A 14,866-nucleotide genomic window follows, 5' to 3' on the forward strand; every position below is an offset into this window, starting at 1 on the left:
ACGCTGGATGTTCCTCGCGTTCAACGGCTTCCTACTCGCCGCCGCCGTCGGCTTCTGCACCTTCTGGCCCTATGGTCGAATCGTGCTACTAGGGGCCTAGTATTGCTACCGCTCCGGAGATCCCATCAACCATCAGCCCGTCCCGCTTATTAGCGTCGCATGATGCCCACGCTGCTGCGGAGGGTCAGCTTCAAAGGAGACAATGCCACCGAGACCTTGTACGAACTCAGTCGCCGTGATGACTGAGATATTTGCGATTATTTTCGGGGTATCCCCTTGTATCGATACGGCCTAGACACGGACACTGCATACCTAACAACACTTAGTGTATATGTACTTCTTTTCTTTCCATGACCGCTATACGCGTAGTGTCTCAGTCCTGCGAGATCCGGGATTAGTTGCTTTCATCTGGAGCACTTTCGGGTCTTTTTTCTTCGTCTTCTGTCTCCACCTTCATCTACCCTATAAGGGGTGGTAGGATGCACTGCATACTAGTTAGGTTTCTTGTTTCACTGTAGCAGAAAATGGCGCTAGTGAGGGCGTATACTAGTTGGACTTCGCAACAGTATCCTATTCAAATTACTAAATTTATCAGTTAACGACTCTAAAAAAAAGCCTATTTCTGATTTAGCGACCATTTTATACCTTACCTTTATCTAGATTTGTTATGCTTATAATTTCTAAAGGAATCCAGCGAGTTGAATAAACTGATTCAAGACCGTCAAAATAGTTATATAGGAGAAAAGGGACTTATTTTTAGTTCATGGTGGGGGAGAAGAGGATCTGGTAAGGCTAGCCTTGTTCAAAGGTTAACCTGGGTGAAACAATATTAATCACTGATCAGCGCCCTGATCCACGTAACTCTCGGGACAGCCGGCATGTTTGCCGGAGTGCTGCAGTATGGTACTCTTCGAGAACTATCTATTATTACGGAGTATGTAGCAAAGTTCGGAGATGTTTCTGCTTTTCCCCCTCACGGACCCCTGCTGCATCCCCTCACGATAAATTGTGATCTGACTGATCTGTGGATCGCAAGAGGAGAAGATGGAGCTCTATCGTGGGATCGATTGGAGCACGAATAGGCCAAGCTTTAGGCCAAGCTTCGACGGCGCCGGCAGAGGTGGAGAGAGGTACAACCAAGCTTTCATTAGTCGATGCCCGGTATCGACGAAGCCGAAAACGGAGTATACTGCGGCACTGCCCGTCTTGTTCTTGTGCATAGTTACCCCCGAGTGAGTCACTGACTTGGGAGTTAGGACTATGGTACCTCCATGTCCTACGGTTGCGAGCGCTCCGGACCATAAACCACCATGACGGTGGTAAGTATATAAAGACCCAAGTTCGTCGGAGATCAAAGGAACACTTTCATTCAATCCAATGCCAGGGCACAACATCGAGAGTCCTTGTTTCTCATTATGCATTTCCAGCATCCTTCGTTCATCTCATACCTGAGAGCTGTCTCTCTGGTTGGTGTTCTCCATGCAGCCTACGCAGTGCCTGTATCTCAGAGCTCTTCTGCCGTGGGTGACTGGGCTGGAGCAGCTGGAGATGACGAGTCCAACGGTGGTGCGCCGCTTCGGGGCAGTAAGACCCTACTTGGCCAAATCGCCAACGAGGTCAATCGAGCAAGCAGTGGTGACGTTCCCAAGTCCTCATACCAGCTTGCGCCTGGCCAAGGTGCGGACGCAGAGATTGGCATTCCGTTCACGTTCAAAGACACATTGAACCCGCAGCCAATTCGAGGTGATCTGGGTGGTACCGATCCGGGACCACGTACATACGGATACGACCGTCTTAATCCCGACACACTGGCTCCCCCAGAATCGGACAGCGGCGAAGTACCCCAGGGCAAGTGGCCGATGGGGTTGTCGCATAATCGTATTCTGCCGGGCCGTGCTGGGTGGTCGCGACAGGAGAATACAGACGTACTGCCAGTTGCAACGGCTATGGCCGGAGTAGACATGAAGTTGTCACCCTGGGCGTATCGAGAGCTACATTGGCACAAGGTAACCGGTGAAAGAGAGTGTGCTCCTGGAAACTACAGCTAACCCTGCCACAGGCAAATGAATGGAGCTTGGTCATGAATGGCAGCGTCCGCGTACAGACCATGAACGAGGATGGCGAGACATTTGTTGACGATGTCACGGCTGGGGATGTGTGGTATTTCCCCGCCGGTGTCCCTCATTCTCTTCAGGCTCTGGATGAGGGTGCTGAATTTATGCTCGTGTTCGACGAAGGCGACTTTAATGATGGAGGCACCGGTCTCATATCAGAGATGTTCCTTCGCAATCCGAAGGAGGTATGGTCAAAGGACCTTAATGCACCGCTTTCAGCCTTCGATGAACTGCCCAAGGATCAGCTCTATATTTTCAACGGCTCTCCAGCCGGGCCCCTGAGCTCGCAGAATGTCACTGGGCCTGGTGGAGTAGCCTCGGGTTCTCAGAGCTACACATACCATTTCTCTAAGCAGGCACCATACGAGGTTCCTGGAGGAAGCATCAAGATTCTTGACCCGCAAACCTTTCCCATTGCCGAGATGTTCAGCGTAGCGTTGGTGACTATTCACCCAGGCGCCATGAGAGAAGTCCACTGGTAGGTAAACTCTCGACAGGAAAGGAACTATGATCGGCATGGCTAATGAAAACTCTCTCTCTATCTAGGCATGGTACCAGTGATGAATGGGGTTTCTTCCTTTCCGGGAGCGCCCGTGTCAGTGTATACGTCGCGCCCACTTCAGGTGCGACTTTTGATTTCTCTGCTGGCGATGTCAGTTATGTTCCTGCTACTGCGTCCCATTATATTGAAAACACGGGCGACGAGGATGTTGTCTTTCTGGAGGTCTTACAGGCACCTCGATTCACTGATATCTCAGTCGGCCAATGGCTGAAACTCACTCCGAGACAGATTGTCCAAGACCATTTGCATCTGCCGGATAGCGTACTTGACAATCTGTCTCCAAACAAGCAGTATATAGTGCAAGGGAACACAAACCTGACTGCTCTTGCTAGCGGAAATGGCACCGCATGAGAAAAACAGCCGACATAATGCTCTTGATGTACATACTAAGTCGGATGTACTGTTTATAGCATTTGAAATATACATACATATGATATATCCGGAGCTTCAAGTTGAACGGATACTCTGATCCCTAAAAGTAAGAAATCACGAAAAGACAAAAAGTTTAACAAAGAGTAGAACTTAAAAATATATAAATAAGTAAATAATATCGAATATGAAATGGCTCTGAAGCACAGTGTAACCTGAATCTCGAATTGCTTGCGTTGAACCCATATTTATCTCTACAGGTATACAAAGAACTAATAAAAGTAAAAGTTCAAATATTCTATTTAGGAGTAATACAATCATCTAGATATATCAAACCTTAAGATAACTGGCAATATAAGATAAGCTCCATGTGAAATGCAAGTAATGCTTCCGCAAAAGAAATTTACACAGGGAGCCAGACCACCACGACGAGCCTCCCATCTCGAAGTCTAGCTAGGCAGATATCAGTCGAAGCTGACGAGGAGCTCTCACTTCGTTCGAGCCAAAAGACGTAGCGCTACCACTTCTCCTTTCCTACCTCTTTCTCATCCTACTGTTGCTGCTATTTCACTGCTACCACAACCGATGACGGACAGATAACCAAGTACCATGCCATCAATGATTTAACGATGTATCCATATCCTCAGAACATCATCTCCTATCCCCAGATGCAGTTCCTGTCAAAAAGTGCTCTATTGACATTACCAATCGAGGTATTGCCCAGTGTCTCCCAGTATCTCCCAGAGTCATGACCTGGACAGTCATACTGACTCATTCATTTGCAGATAATCGAAGACATCGCATTCTTGCTCGAAGATGACAAGGACCTCATCAATCTCTCACTGACATGCACTTCATTGAACGCGATCTTACTATCAACCACGTCCTCTATCTGGCGCAGGCGATTCAAAGAGAAGTACGACCTACCGCGAGGAAAATCATCGGCGCAAATAAAATTCGAATACCAAACGCGCTCTATCGTACTGTCACAAGCAGTTTCCTTCAAAGACGGGGAAAGTGGCCAACAAAAGTTGTGGTTGGAGGTCATTCAGCTTCTTCTTGAGGAATCTTTCTCATCACCATACACAAGTGACGGTAGTGTTGTGTCGAGGAACCTTACTAGGATTCGTGAGGTTATTTCGAAAAGCGCCTTTCTGGAAAGACCGATTAGTGGATTCGCCATGCGCAGTCCAGATGTCTGCTCAGATTCTTTCTGCGCCGTGCAGCTGGTAAGTCTTAACCCTACCTACCTAGCCTCCTAGGATAATTTGCATTTTCTTGACACGAGACTTGTGGAATTAATGATAGTTATATATACAGTGCTTAACTTACCTTAGTCTGGATCTAAACCTTTCGTATCGCTGCCTGCGAACCGACTATGACATCGCCAGTGTCTATTCCTACGGAAGCGCCCCTGAGAACGTCTTCATTTCCATTGAGGAGTTGGACCTCAGAAAACTATTGCACATACGGAACTTTTGGCAGCGACATCTTATTAACCTCGACGAAGGGACATTCCACAAATCATTCGCCAGCCTCTGTGAAGAGAAGAGACCCCAGCCCTGGACCGAATGCATACATCACAATATCAACCTTGGGAGTTCCTGGCTAGGATATTACTGTAAGGATGTGAACCCAATCAATCGATCCGGCTACTTTTTCTGATGAATGATCTTCTCACCGTTTTTGTATACTGTAGCTTGCATACATCCGCGTCCTCCTGATCTGAGCAGTCTACAAGATCGTCAGACATGCGCCGACCTAGATAGTCACTGGACGGATATTCTTCCTCTGGTACGTTTGAATAATTGTCAATGAAATTGAATGCGACTGCAACAGACAGACTGACAGACTGACTAATTGGACGTTCTTCAATTAACTAGCATCTACATTTACACTTGATTCGCGACTCTGATGAGGAATGGCCAGCGCTTTTTGATAATATCATACCTTTACTTGGACCGGATAGCCGCCGTCGCTATTTTCGCGGCCTTCAAAGCCTCCACAGCTTGAATGATCGCACAAGTTACCCTGTCCGAGGACTTATCGAGCAAATTCTATCTTCGCAAGGAGGACTCAGAGGCTGGACGCGCATATGCTTCACAATCTACAATCCGAACCGGGAGCTTTTGAAGCTTATTCCTTCTGAGGACAACGAAGAGAACGCAGAAGACCAACAGGAGGAGGTCCGCTTTCCAGACGAAGAATGGCCACCTATTTCGTGGTCGGATTTCCATTGGGCCTTTGGCTATGAGGGCGTTGTGCTCCCTGGAGGCAACATTATGTTTGGCAAGTGGATCAACATGCTGGAAACGAGTGACAGCGGGCCATTTGTATTTTGGTGTATCTAAGGCAGAAATGGTATCAATTCTGACCGTCGAAACTTTCAAAAAATAACATGTCTATGTAGGATAATATTTGGTATGTAATCCTTCTATGTAAAGGCCACAGCTGAGGCATTAGAGAGTAAAGCTCCAAGTTTACTTGGGCCAGATATTAATGTACAGTACATTGTAGTAAAATAGACTCCAGTAAATTTACTATAGTGCAAGGAGTAATCCAGCTCCTGCGATTCCAACAGCCATATGTCCTGAAAATGCCGTCTGCACCGGAGCCGCACCTTTGCTCGTCTGGGTTGGAACGCCGCCAGAGGTTATGACGCCAGTACCTGATGGTCCTCCAATTCGGGCACCCCCACCTCCAACATTGACGCTTGTAACTGCGTTTGGCACACCAGTAGCGTCGGGAACAGCAGTAGATCCAGTGCCTATTTCCAAGATATTGTCTTTAGTGGAGTTGAAGTTCGTATTCGCCAGTGAGATCTCATTGTTTGCGAGATCATAGACGACATAAGCACTGCGCAAGAAAGTGTCCCCCAGCACTGCAGTACTGTCACCGGCAGGGGCGATACCGAAAATGCACGCTGGCGTACCGTCGGAAAAGGTAGGCCGGGAACCATCGGCATTCTCGCCAGGGTCAATGACGAGTTCACTCATGCCGACATTGATCGCCGGTTTGGTAAATGTGAATGTGAGGTGCACATCTTGGTTCGCCAAGTCGCAAGGGACGTATGCCGTCTCGCTTGAAGAATCGTACGTCGCCTGTAGATCGTCATAGATACTGGCAACGATGGAGTCCGGAAGGTACGTCAAACTGCTCCCAGAGTCAAGCAACACAGCTGCCGGAAGAGTTCCCGAGTTGTAAGTCTTATTACCCGAGCTGGCACTCAGCGATACCCCAGTGAGAGCAATGACGAACTCGACATATTGTCCGCCTTCAGTCTGGATAGGCAATGTCTCTAGCGTGCCGTGGAATTTCTCCGTGTTGACGCCACCAAACAGAATCGAACCTGTGTTCGCATCGAGATCGTTCAGCCACAAACTGTAAGCATTCGAATTGATCAAACCGGCATTGACCATGGCTTTGGGTAGATTGGGGTAAGGGCTTTTTCCATTTCGGTTGACCTGTACTTCATTGGTCGTATAGCCGATACCCAAGACACCCTCTGCAAAAGAAAACCAATACATCGTTAGCCTCGCGATGACCGAATCTTCCACTAGGACGTAATAGCCATACCAGCAGAACTTGAAACATAGCCGACTCCAAACTGGAAGTTCTTGAGAGTGGCCCCGCCAATCTGAACAGTGTCCGTCACATAATCACCGGTTGACGCTGAACCATCCACGTAAGAGATGTTGAAGTCAGAGGAGACGATCTTGTATGTCGACGACGAATTTGCGTCATAGGTCCCTGATATGGCACAGGGCTTGGCTCTCTCAGAACATAGGCTCGACTGCGCTGTGTTGACCCATAGATCACTGCTTCCAGTATCGATTGTGAGGCGCACATGCTGTGCGGGCGTGCCCAGCGAAATGTTGGCAAAGTAGAGAGTTTCCTAGCGGAGCCAGAGTCAGTACGGCGAACATGTCCAGAGCGGGGTGTGAGTTTAATCTTTCGAAGTCACGGCCGCTGATCGGGATGGGAGCGTACCTCATTGTCCAGGGTCTCGGTGACCGTCTTGTCGCGCTTCCTCCTTACTCGGTCCCGCGTAACAGGGTCAGATACGTGCTTGCGCTGGAAGTCCAGTCCAACGACAGCGGGCACATCCCTCTGGCGTAACTCCAGAGCATCCACAGATGCTGCCAGAGAAGCCGCCAGACAGAGGAAGGTGACGACCTTCATGACGGCGGGTAGTCGTTCACACTTGGAACTGTTTCTGCGGACCGATCGAAGAGGGCGAGTTTCGCAGGTGAACCGGGCCAACCCCTGAGGGAAGGAAGCGGACACTGACGATAGACCAGACCGCGTGGAGCACAGGAGGAAAAGAGAAATGCCCAGAGAGGAGTCAGTGGCTTATGATTAGAGGAATGACACCGGTTATCGAAGCGGTAGGGGAACAGGGCCGATCTGGGGTGTCCATCGTCCTTTTTATTCCCACGATGGTTGACGTCGGCTGGATCTTGCCGGACCCGTTGACTATTACTTCCTTTGCTGGGGCCATTCAGCAATCCTACTACTAGTCACTAGGTACTTGACTTGCCCAGTCGGTTCTGAGCGCTCCATCCCCCACTCGTCTGGTAACCAAGGTGAGAAGCAGGGTGTAAATAATAATAATCCTTCATGATTCCGGGAACCAGATACTCCATAACCATGGTCCACCGGGGGAACACTGCCTATGAGGACGTTAATTGAGAGTCGTGTGTGGCCCCCAAGAGGCTGAGGGCCGCGAACGGCTGATCTGCCTGTCTTTTCGCTCGGGAGGCAAACCGGAGAAGTCGGAGCCCTGCTGCTAGCGTCATCATGGCCCTACGTATGTACGTACATTACTACATGATACTAAATTGAACTAAAAAAGGCGCCGGCCTGGGAAGGCTTATGGTATACTTAGTACTGTCGCAGACCAGGTACTTAGTACTAGTCAACCTCTACTGGTAAGACCCTGTCTGGGAGATTTCCTTTTTTGGTCTTTTCATTTTCTTGTAACTTCACCAATCGAAGAAAAAGTAATTATTGCCGCTGCAGGGTCGCTTTCTGTAGATACCCTCGAGATCACTCATAATTAATATTAACTTGCTGATAGATAGATAGATAGATAAAAAAATAATGCTGATGAGCAGCAAATCCGGAGTTCCGGCACGATGACGTGGATCGTTGACGAGTCGCTCAGCCTAATGCGGAACCAATCAGAGCTGCTCGTTGGCCCGTTTGACTTTGATTACGTATGGTTACTGGTTAACTACTGGTTATTATGGTAGGTACGCTGTGCACCAGCAAGCGCCGTGTTATATATATACCTTATATCAACTCTGCTGCAGCTTCTTACTCGAGTCGCATGCACACTGGCGCTCCCCATGCAGAGAAGCTCAGCCCTGCGAGGCTCATTGGTGTGCATACCATTTGCCCAGGAAGCCACTCTACCACACTGGCAGTACGTGGATAGCTCAGTACGTGGTTAGCTATCCCACGCGCCGTCCTTTGTGCCCTGCAAGGCGCAGCAGGGGTAGCGCGCGACTGGCACCGCCATCATCTGATTATTGCGCAGCCCTCCTGAGGACCATCGTCTACGATCTGCTATGGTAACTAGATCCTACACGGGCTCATACATCGGACATACCTAGGCGGTTAATGCTATCAATATGCCCAAAGGCTATGCACAGTCACACACACAAAAGCAGAGAAGGAAAAGCCAAGAGGGGAATATAAACATTGTTCAATATAATGTTGGACGTACTGATACACGGCCCGCGCGAGGAGCAGGGCCCGGCCTGCACTGGAAACAGGCGTAGTAGTATGATACAGCTATCAGAGGCCCATGGCGGCCCTAATAGTTTTCATTGTCGAGTCAGCGTTGGCCCGCGCGGCTCTCGCACCGGCCTCAGCGACGCTGTCGACGTAATCCCTCTGATCCTGCAGGGCAAAGAATCGCTCCCTGATTCCACTGAGATGGTTCACCAGTGTATCTGCCACAAGTTCCTTAAGTGCGCGAATGCTGGTCGATCTATGTTCCAAGGCGACCTCCTCACACGACTTGTTGTCAGACTGCAAGTGACACAAGATCTCAAGAAGGTTAGAGACTCCTGGTCGGTGTACTGGGTCGTAAGTGACCGACGGCTCGGAGTCTGTAAGGGCTAGCTTGATCTTTTTGCGGATTTGCTCGGGTGAATCGGTAAGCAAGATCCTTGAGCGATCATCCGTATGCGACTTGGACATCTTCTGATGGGGTTCCTTGAGCGACATCACTCTCCTAGCGGGCGCTGCTCATTGAAGACGAAAATTAATATCCGAAGTTAACCGCGGGAAGTCGTGGAAACAATGACTCACAGATGAGAGGCTCCGGTGATGGAAATATAGGGCCATAGAGATGGTTAAAACTATTGGCGGTATACCGCGTGAACTCGATGTGTTGTTTCTGATCTTCCCCGACTGGCACATGCGTCGCTCTGTAATAATGCACAAGTCAGCTCATGAGTGGTAATCGACCAGAAAACCATCAGTGACATACCTATGTACCAGAATATCCGCCGCTTGAAGGACGGGATAAGAGAAAAGACCGAGTCTCAGCTTCGATTTAGCAGCCGAATGTTCCAGGCTCGTATCCTCCGGCAATTTGAGCTTGCTCTACGTCGAGTTAATTTCAGGATAACGGCCTCTAATGTGCTTCATCAGAGGTGAACACCACCAAGGCCATTGAGCGCCTCACCTTCCACTGAGTCATACGGGAAAGATACCCCATCGATGCTACCGTGCTTAAAATCCACATCAGTTCAGCGTGGGCGGATACCTGGATTGCAACCCGTCAGTATAGTAACATGGTAGTCTTGGACAACCTGGAGCTAACATACAGCGGATTGATAAAATATCGTGCAGCGGTTGGGATCGAGCCCAATCGCAAGGAGCATCGTGAACGCTTCTCTCTTCCACTCCCGAAGGCGTGATGCATCTTGGGGAACGGTCAATGCATGGAGATCGACGATGGAAAATATCAACTTGGTGCCCGCAGCGCTGTCATTCTGCAATCGCACCCATTCACGGAGCGCCCCCAGATAATTTCCCAGGTGCGGCACACCAGTGGGTTGAATGCCGGAGAAAATGGTCTTTTCGTGCGGAGGTTGGCTCGGAGGTGGACTGGAGTTCAAAGTCGAGGTCTGTAGACAGCGGATGTGGTGCGAACTTCCCGTATTTCTGATTTGGCATATAGGGAAGCGTTTTCCCTGTCGAGCGAACAGAGTGGCCATCTGACCCTGTGCTCTGCAGTAAATGTCGTTAACTGTACAGCTCGGGATTCAGCATGCAGTAGTAGACATTTGACATTGATTGCCGGGCACGTGATCTAACCGGCTCCATATAAAATGTACTCTATTTATGATGTCCTGACAAGAAACCGCCCTATTCGGCTTGGTATTTAATTTTACTCCCTCCATGCAAAGATAGAATATATAAGAATACATAATATGCGTTTAATTCCTGCAGAAAATCATTCTGCTTCGATAACAGTGTAAATGACAAATCCCAGATTATACAAGACAAGGCTAGAAGAGAAGAATGGAAAGTATGCCTAGAGCTAACCCTTACGTGTATCGGTCAATGGGCCCCTGTTCTGAGAGAAGCGTTCGCTGCCCAGGATCTCGGATACAGAGGCGCTGGCAGCGGCATCTTTTCGTTGACCGAAGTTCTCAAAGTAAGGCTCGAGGGACTTCTCGAGTTCTGGAAGTGATTCGTCCATAGATTTCGCAACATCTGCGAGAGAAAAAGGAGAGGTTAGTCGGCGATCCTGCAATAGCAAAGACGAGAGTAAACCATACCAAGAGTATCGTATTCCCACACGTTCGCCTTCATACCAACCCCGTAGAACGCGTGTTTCCGAAGGAACGCAAGCCATGCCTGCACGGCCTTAGGATGACCATCCTTGATCTGTATCAGCCGCCGGAGAGTGATACGCTCGAAGTTCTCCTGGCTCTTCTTGTGTACGAAATTGCTGCGGGGGACTGTCCAGCGTTCGACAATACGAGGTAGTGGAACAGGTCCAGAAACAGGGAGTTTCAGATAGTAAGCTGCACGGACAGCGAAATCGGCAAAGAATTCGACGTTTCGCACACTATAAGATCGGAGTTGCAAGTCACAGACGGGAAGGCCGTATTCTGCCTTTCTTCGGAGGGGTCGCAGATAGACGGCTTGCACGCTTCGAGGTAATCTGAACTTCTCACCGATGTCGTCTAAGCGTGCGGGCCTGGAAAAAGGTGTAAGCCTTCAACTATTCAAATACGCAAGCAGCATCACATATACAAACCATTCCTTTACATCCACTGTTGGTTGCTGGCTAGCCTCGGGTGTACTGCTATCTAGTCAGTTCATTGTGTCGCTTAGCAGTAGAATCCAAAGGTCCGTACGTGTGCGACGGCGCTGTCGATTTTTCGCCTTCAGGTGATTGTGATTTCGCAGGAACAGATTCGATCTTGGCCGACGTTTCAAACGCCCGGCTTATCCCAGAGACCTTAATGTAATGTGAGCTTTGCGGACACCGGGAGCAGGTCTGCTGGGCGGATCTACCTTCAGCCTCTTCCCTGCACCCAAAAGGGAACGAAGGCTCGATGTTGACAGCATAGCGTGGAATCTGTACCCTGACGATATATGCTCTGAGGACAATGGTGGAAGCTGTTCAGACAGCCATAGCCTATTTTTTTCAGAGGTGTTCGCGGTAACTTGAAGTTTCCCCGACACGAAAGGATTATTGACCGCCTTGGTCCCCTAGTGCCGACAACCAATAAAAACTTACAGAGTGCTAGCACCAACCAGCAGAATCATCCCAGTAGTCAAGCAGTATTAGACTCCCCACTATGACCTGCGAATTGATAGTTGTGGGTTGAGGCTGCCTTGCTTCATATCGGCAGACATTATTATTATCCGACGGAGAACACCAGCAAGGAATTGGAGCAAGTGGACTATCCCATTTCGTGGTCGGTTCATAAGCTGATCGAGCCCAACTCAGATCTCATACAAACTTCTGCATCTGTCACTGTTCACTGGCCCAGATCTGCGAAAAATCACACTGTGTACAATTCGCATCTGTACATTACTATTCACCAAATCATTTTCGGGGCTTTGGACATCATTTTCTGCTACTTACGTCCGTTGACCAACCATGGCTGAGTTTGGACGTGGCTCAACCTGCTTTGAACAGGCGAAAGAAGCTGCCGCTTTTCTTGAAAGAGGCCTTCCAGATGGTCTGCGAAGCCCCAAGGTTGCAGTTATTTGCGGCTCAGGGTTAGGCGGGCTTGCAAATACTATCCAGGAAGCTTCAAAGGTCGAATATGAATATTCATCGATACCACACTTTCCTCTTCCTACCGGTAAGGCTCCACGAAGTCACAATATCATGCAGTCACCCTGTCTCTTACCTCGTCAGTGTCTGGACATGCGGGTAAGTTGGTTTTCGGATATCTCGGTCATAATATTCCGGCAGTCTTGATGGTTGGCCGTGTGCAGTGAGTCCTCATATCAAGCGAAAACCGCTGTCTTTCTGTGACTTGGCTAAGACTCAGTCCCGTAGTTATTATGAAGGCCATTCTATGGAGAAAGTTACATTTCCGATCCGTGTTTTTAAACTCCTTGGTGTAAAGACACTAGTCTGTAGGTGCCACCTCTACAACTGTTTACAGAAAGTTCTGGGCACTGATTTAGCACCAAAGTGACCAATGCTGCAGGAGGCCTGAATTCAGAATACGCGGTGGGAGACATTGTGGTCATAAATGATGTAAGTTGTTTGACATTGTCACTTTAGTCCAGAGTATTTAACAACGTGTAGCATCTTTTTTTGGCCGGCTTGGCAGGATCACATCCACTGCGGGGTCCCAATGCGGACGAATTTGGAGTTCGCTTCCCACCGATGTCAGACGCCTACGATCTCGAACTCCGTCGCTCCACGCACCGAGCCTGGGAGAAGCAAGTTTCTCCTGAGAGCAAGCGAAGACTGCACGAGGGAATATATGCATTCGTCGGAGGCCCAAGGTGTGTTTCATACCTGAAGATATGGACTTATAGGTTAATGCATAGACAGTTATGAAACAAGAGCAGAATGCCGAATGCTCAGACAGCTCGGCGCCGACATTGTCGGAATGTCAACAGTGCCGGAGATTGTAGTAGCCAGGCACTGCGGACTGCGAGTGTTGGCACTGAGCCTGGTCACGAACAACGCAGTGCTTACTCCAGTCCCACGTGGCGATGACCACCTCCTTCAACATTCGAGTGCAAACCAGCTGGACACAATCTTGGGTGAGGGAAAGGCGAACCATGAGGAAGTTCTAGAAGCTGGTCGTCTAGCGGCCGTCGACATGCAGGTGAGCTCCAACGGAGGGACTGCCCCCGCGGGCTTGTAACATTGTCACTAACGTCACAATGCTAGAAACTGGTTGCACAGGTCATCTCTGACACCTTCGAGTGAAGTCGAAGAGAAGGATGGTTTTTGAGGTGAGATAATTGAGCCCAGCTAGGAGATCAATTGTTATTAGTTCACCAGGCAATTTTTCGGTTTCTTAAGAGTCGCGGCATGATCTAGTACAAGACCTGCTAGAACGTCTTTAAAAAACCTGCACATCTACCTCTTTCGTCTCTTTGCTAGTAAGTTCTTATAGTAAGACTTCTTACCACTGGTCTTGGCGGCTTGAATGTCTCTGTACTTAGCTGTGAAACGCCCAGACTGTCGTTCCGCAGCCATAGCCTCGCCAACGAAAGTTCTCTTGCGCTCTTTCTTTGGTATTCGGGAACTAAGGAACTCAGTAGGACCTTCAACAACTGTTCCCACTTGAGAGAACTTTGGAATGCCGCCCTCATCGACCCCCTTTTTGTAATGCCTTTTAGGGTCCAGTACCGAACGCATGCGAATCATTTGTAGATCTCTTTTCAGCTCCGGTGTTAAATTTGTCTTCGGAAGATCGAACCAGTCGCTTCCTGCAGTCTGTTTATCCTGATGTATACGTCAGCAGACATTCAGTGCTATATAGGCGACGTCATAAAGAAAGTATCGAAAAGATAATGATCGTTAATGCTCAGAGTAACTATGAATAAATAATGAACTCTCATGGAAGCAGGTCAACCCAATACGGGCTGATGTGACTGCATCGAGGGCTAGATGGGATAATTTTCCTCATGGCAATCCAGGTAACAACGTGGCAGGAAGAGGATGTACTAACCTTCTTGATCTGGCTGTTCGCCGTGATCCTCTCTACTGGATACACAGTCTCCGCCTGCTGTTTCTGGGCGCGGTCAATGATTCGCGACGTGTCAACGGTAGCGATTTCATCTCGCTGCTGTACATAGGGTGACGAAGTTTGACAAGAGTCCAATTTGAGAATACTAGAGTTTGGGGTCTGTGTAAGCTCGTGAGCTTCCCATGGAAGATGGAGCGGCAGGATTTTACCTTGACCAGGTGGGTTGCGAGGCACCATTGCCTACAGGGGTGACTCCATTAACCGTAGCCTGCGCATTTCGCAGTCTAGTCTCTGCTTGTGAGAGCAACTGCTCAATGTCCTCATCCGTTAAGACATTTGTTTGGTCCTGCTTCTCCATGCTGGAGGGCAAATGGAAGGTAGAGCTCGCCAGCGTTCGCAAGCTCTCTCAAATCGAATCAGTAGACAAGGCAGTATGTATGTACTCTGGACGGCCACCAAGAGTGGTTGGCACTATTTGAACAGTTGAGACAGTGACATTTACCCAGCAGTGAAATGATAGCTGCACAGAATATTTTGCGTGATGGAGGAAAATAAATTAAGAGTAGAATTTTCTTAGTCTGTGGGCCAATGTGATCTCAACAGGGAATGATCGATTA

General features: G+C 48.9%; 6 protein-coding genes across 6 annotated transcripts; 3 read left to right on the forward strand and 3 right to left on the reverse strand.

Moving 5' to 3' along the window:
* Positions 1 to 994: 994 nt before the first annotated feature.
* C8Q69DRAFT_454834 (oxalate decarboxylase family bicupin) lies at positions 995 to 3,119 on the forward strand. Its single transcript, XM_028629735.1, has 4 exons — positions 995 to 1,319; positions 1,385 to 2,006; positions 2,060 to 2,592; positions 2,661 to 3,119. The coding sequence occupies exons 2-4, from the start codon at positions 1,416 to 1,418 to the stop codon at positions 3,025 to 3,027; spliced, it is 1,491 nt and encodes a 496-aa protein (XP_028486896.1). The 5' UTR covers positions 995 to 1,319; positions 1,385 to 1,415; the 3' UTR covers positions 3,028 to 3,119.
* Positions 3,120 to 3,674: 555 nt separating this feature from the next.
* C8Q69DRAFT_503926 (hypothetical protein) lies at positions 3,675 to 5,396 on the forward strand (the record flags this gene model as incomplete). The annotated part of the gene is made up of 5 exons (XM_028632526.1): positions 3,675 to 3,758; positions 3,831 to 4,274; positions 4,366 to 4,666; positions 4,745 to 4,839; positions 4,929 to 5,396. The coding sequence occupies 5 exons, from the start codon at positions 3,675 to 3,677 to the stop codon at positions 5,394 to 5,396; spliced, it is 1,392 nt and encodes a 463-aa protein (XP_028486897.1).
* Positions 5,397 to 5,490: 94 nt separating this feature from the next.
* On the reverse strand, positions 5,491 to 7,308 carry C8Q69DRAFT_129130 (putative aspartic-type endopeptidase). The gene is made up of 3 exons (XM_028625287.1): positions 7,036 to 7,308; positions 6,622 to 6,940; positions 5,491 to 6,550 (listed from the first exon to the last, which is right to left on the reverse strand). Exons 1-3 carry the CDS (start codon positions 7,225 to 7,227, stop codon positions 5,586 to 5,588), a joined length of 1,476 nt encoding a protein of 491 aa, XP_028486898.1. The 5' UTR covers positions 7,228 to 7,308; the 3' UTR covers positions 5,491 to 5,585.
* Positions 7,309 to 8,847: 1,539 nt separating this feature from the next.
* C8Q69DRAFT_503928 (30S ribosomal protein S10) lies at positions 8,848 to 11,646 on the reverse strand (the record flags this gene model as incomplete). The annotated part of the gene is made up of 10 exons (XM_028632527.1): positions 8,848 to 9,299; positions 9,367 to 9,485; positions 9,548 to 9,663; positions 9,746 to 9,826; positions 9,888 to 10,312; positions 10,618 to 10,782; positions 10,848 to 11,272; positions 11,333 to 11,377; positions 11,433 to 11,536; positions 11,593 to 11,646. 10 exons carry the CDS (start codon positions 11,644 to 11,646, stop codon positions 8,848 to 8,850), a joined length of 1,986 nt encoding a protein of 661 aa, XP_028486899.1.
* A 153-nt stretch (positions 11,647 to 11,799) lies between these two features.
* C8Q69DRAFT_129121 (purine nucleoside phosphorylase I, inosine and guanosine-specific) lies at positions 11,800 to 13,800 on the forward strand. Its single transcript, XM_028625286.1, has 8 exons — positions 11,800 to 11,975; positions 12,032 to 12,392; positions 12,449 to 12,527; positions 12,593 to 12,672; positions 12,732 to 12,796; positions 12,848 to 13,050; positions 13,100 to 13,379; positions 13,445 to 13,800. The coding sequence occupies exons 2-8, from the start codon at positions 12,185 to 12,187 to the stop codon at positions 13,481 to 13,483; spliced, it is 954 nt and encodes a 317-aa protein (XP_028486900.1). The 5' UTR covers positions 11,800 to 11,975; positions 12,032 to 12,184; the 3' UTR covers positions 13,484 to 13,800.
* Positions 13,483 to 14,817, reverse strand: C8Q69DRAFT_129293 (Fcf2 pre-rRNA processing-domain-containing protein). The gene is made up of 3 exons (XM_028625288.1): positions 14,459 to 14,817; positions 14,232 to 14,394; positions 13,483 to 14,005 (listed from the first exon to the last, which is right to left on the reverse strand). Exons 1-3 carry the CDS (start codon positions 14,605 to 14,607, stop codon positions 13,637 to 13,639), a joined length of 681 nt encoding a protein of 226 aa, XP_028486901.1. The 5' UTR covers positions 14,608 to 14,817; the 3' UTR covers positions 13,483 to 13,636.
* Between the last annotated feature and the right edge of the window lie 49 nt (positions 14,818 to 14,866).

Source organism: Paecilomyces variotii, assembly GCF_004022145.1.
Source record: "Paecilomyces variotii strain CBS 101075 chromosome Unknown C8Q69scaffold_2, whole genome shotgun sequence".
Taxonomy (NCBI): domain Eukaryota; kingdom Fungi; phylum Ascomycota; class Eurotiomycetes; order Eurotiales; family Thermoascaceae; genus Paecilomyces; species Paecilomyces variotii.

Excerpts from the sequence above, each read along its gene's own strand:
- C8Q69DRAFT_129121 (XM_028625286.1), top strand. The coding sequence starts at position 12,185 with ATGGCTGAGTTTGGACGTGGCTCAACCTGCTTTGAACAGGCGAAAGAA. Across the intron at positions 12,393-12,448 it reads ACACTTTCCTCTTCCTACCG|TGTCTGGACATGCGGGTAAG; the intron begins GTAAGGCTCCAC and ends TTACCTCGTCAG. Across the intron at positions 12,528-12,592 it reads TTGATGGTTGGCCGTGTGCA|TTATTATGAAGGCCATTCTA; the intron begins GTGAGTCCTCAT and ends TCAGTCCCGTAG.
- C8Q69DRAFT_454834 (XM_028629735.1), top strand. The coding sequence starts at position 1,416 with ATGCATTTCCAGCATCCTTCGTTCATCTCATACCTGAGAGCTGTCTCT. Across the intron at positions 2,007-2,059 it reads GAGAGCTACATTGGCACAAG|GCAAATGAATGGAGCTTGGT; the intron begins GTAACCGGTGAA and ends ACCCTGCCACAG. Across the intron at positions 2,593-2,660 it reads GCCATGAGAGAAGTCCACTG|GCATGGTACCAGTGATGAAT; the intron begins GTAGGTAAACTC and ends CTCTCTATCTAG.
- C8Q69DRAFT_129293 (XM_028625288.1), bottom strand. The coding sequence starts at position 14,607 with ATGGAGAAGCAGGACCAAACAAATGTCTTAACGGATGAGGACATTGAG. Across the intron at positions 14,395-14,458 it reads TCGCAACCCACCTGGTCAAG|TATTCTCAAATTGGACTCTT; the intron begins GTAAAATCCTGC and ends CCCAAACTCTAG. Across the intron at positions 14,006-14,231 it reads CGAACAGCCAGATCAAGAAG|GATAAACAGACTGCAGGAAG; the intron begins GTTAGTACATCC and ends CGTATACATCAG.
- C8Q69DRAFT_129130 (XM_028625287.1), bottom strand. The coding sequence starts at position 7,227 with ATGAAGGTCGTCACCTTCCTCTGTCTGGCGGCTTCTCTGGCAGCATCT. Across the intron at positions 6,941-7,035 it reads CCGAGACCCTGGACAATGAG|GAAACTCTCTACTTTGCCAA; the intron begins GTACGCTCCCAT and ends TGGCTCCGCTAG. Across the intron at positions 6,551-6,621 it reads CTATGTTTCAAGTTCTGCTG|AGGGTGTCTTGGGTATCGGC; the intron begins GTATGGCTATTA and ends TTTCTTTTGCAG.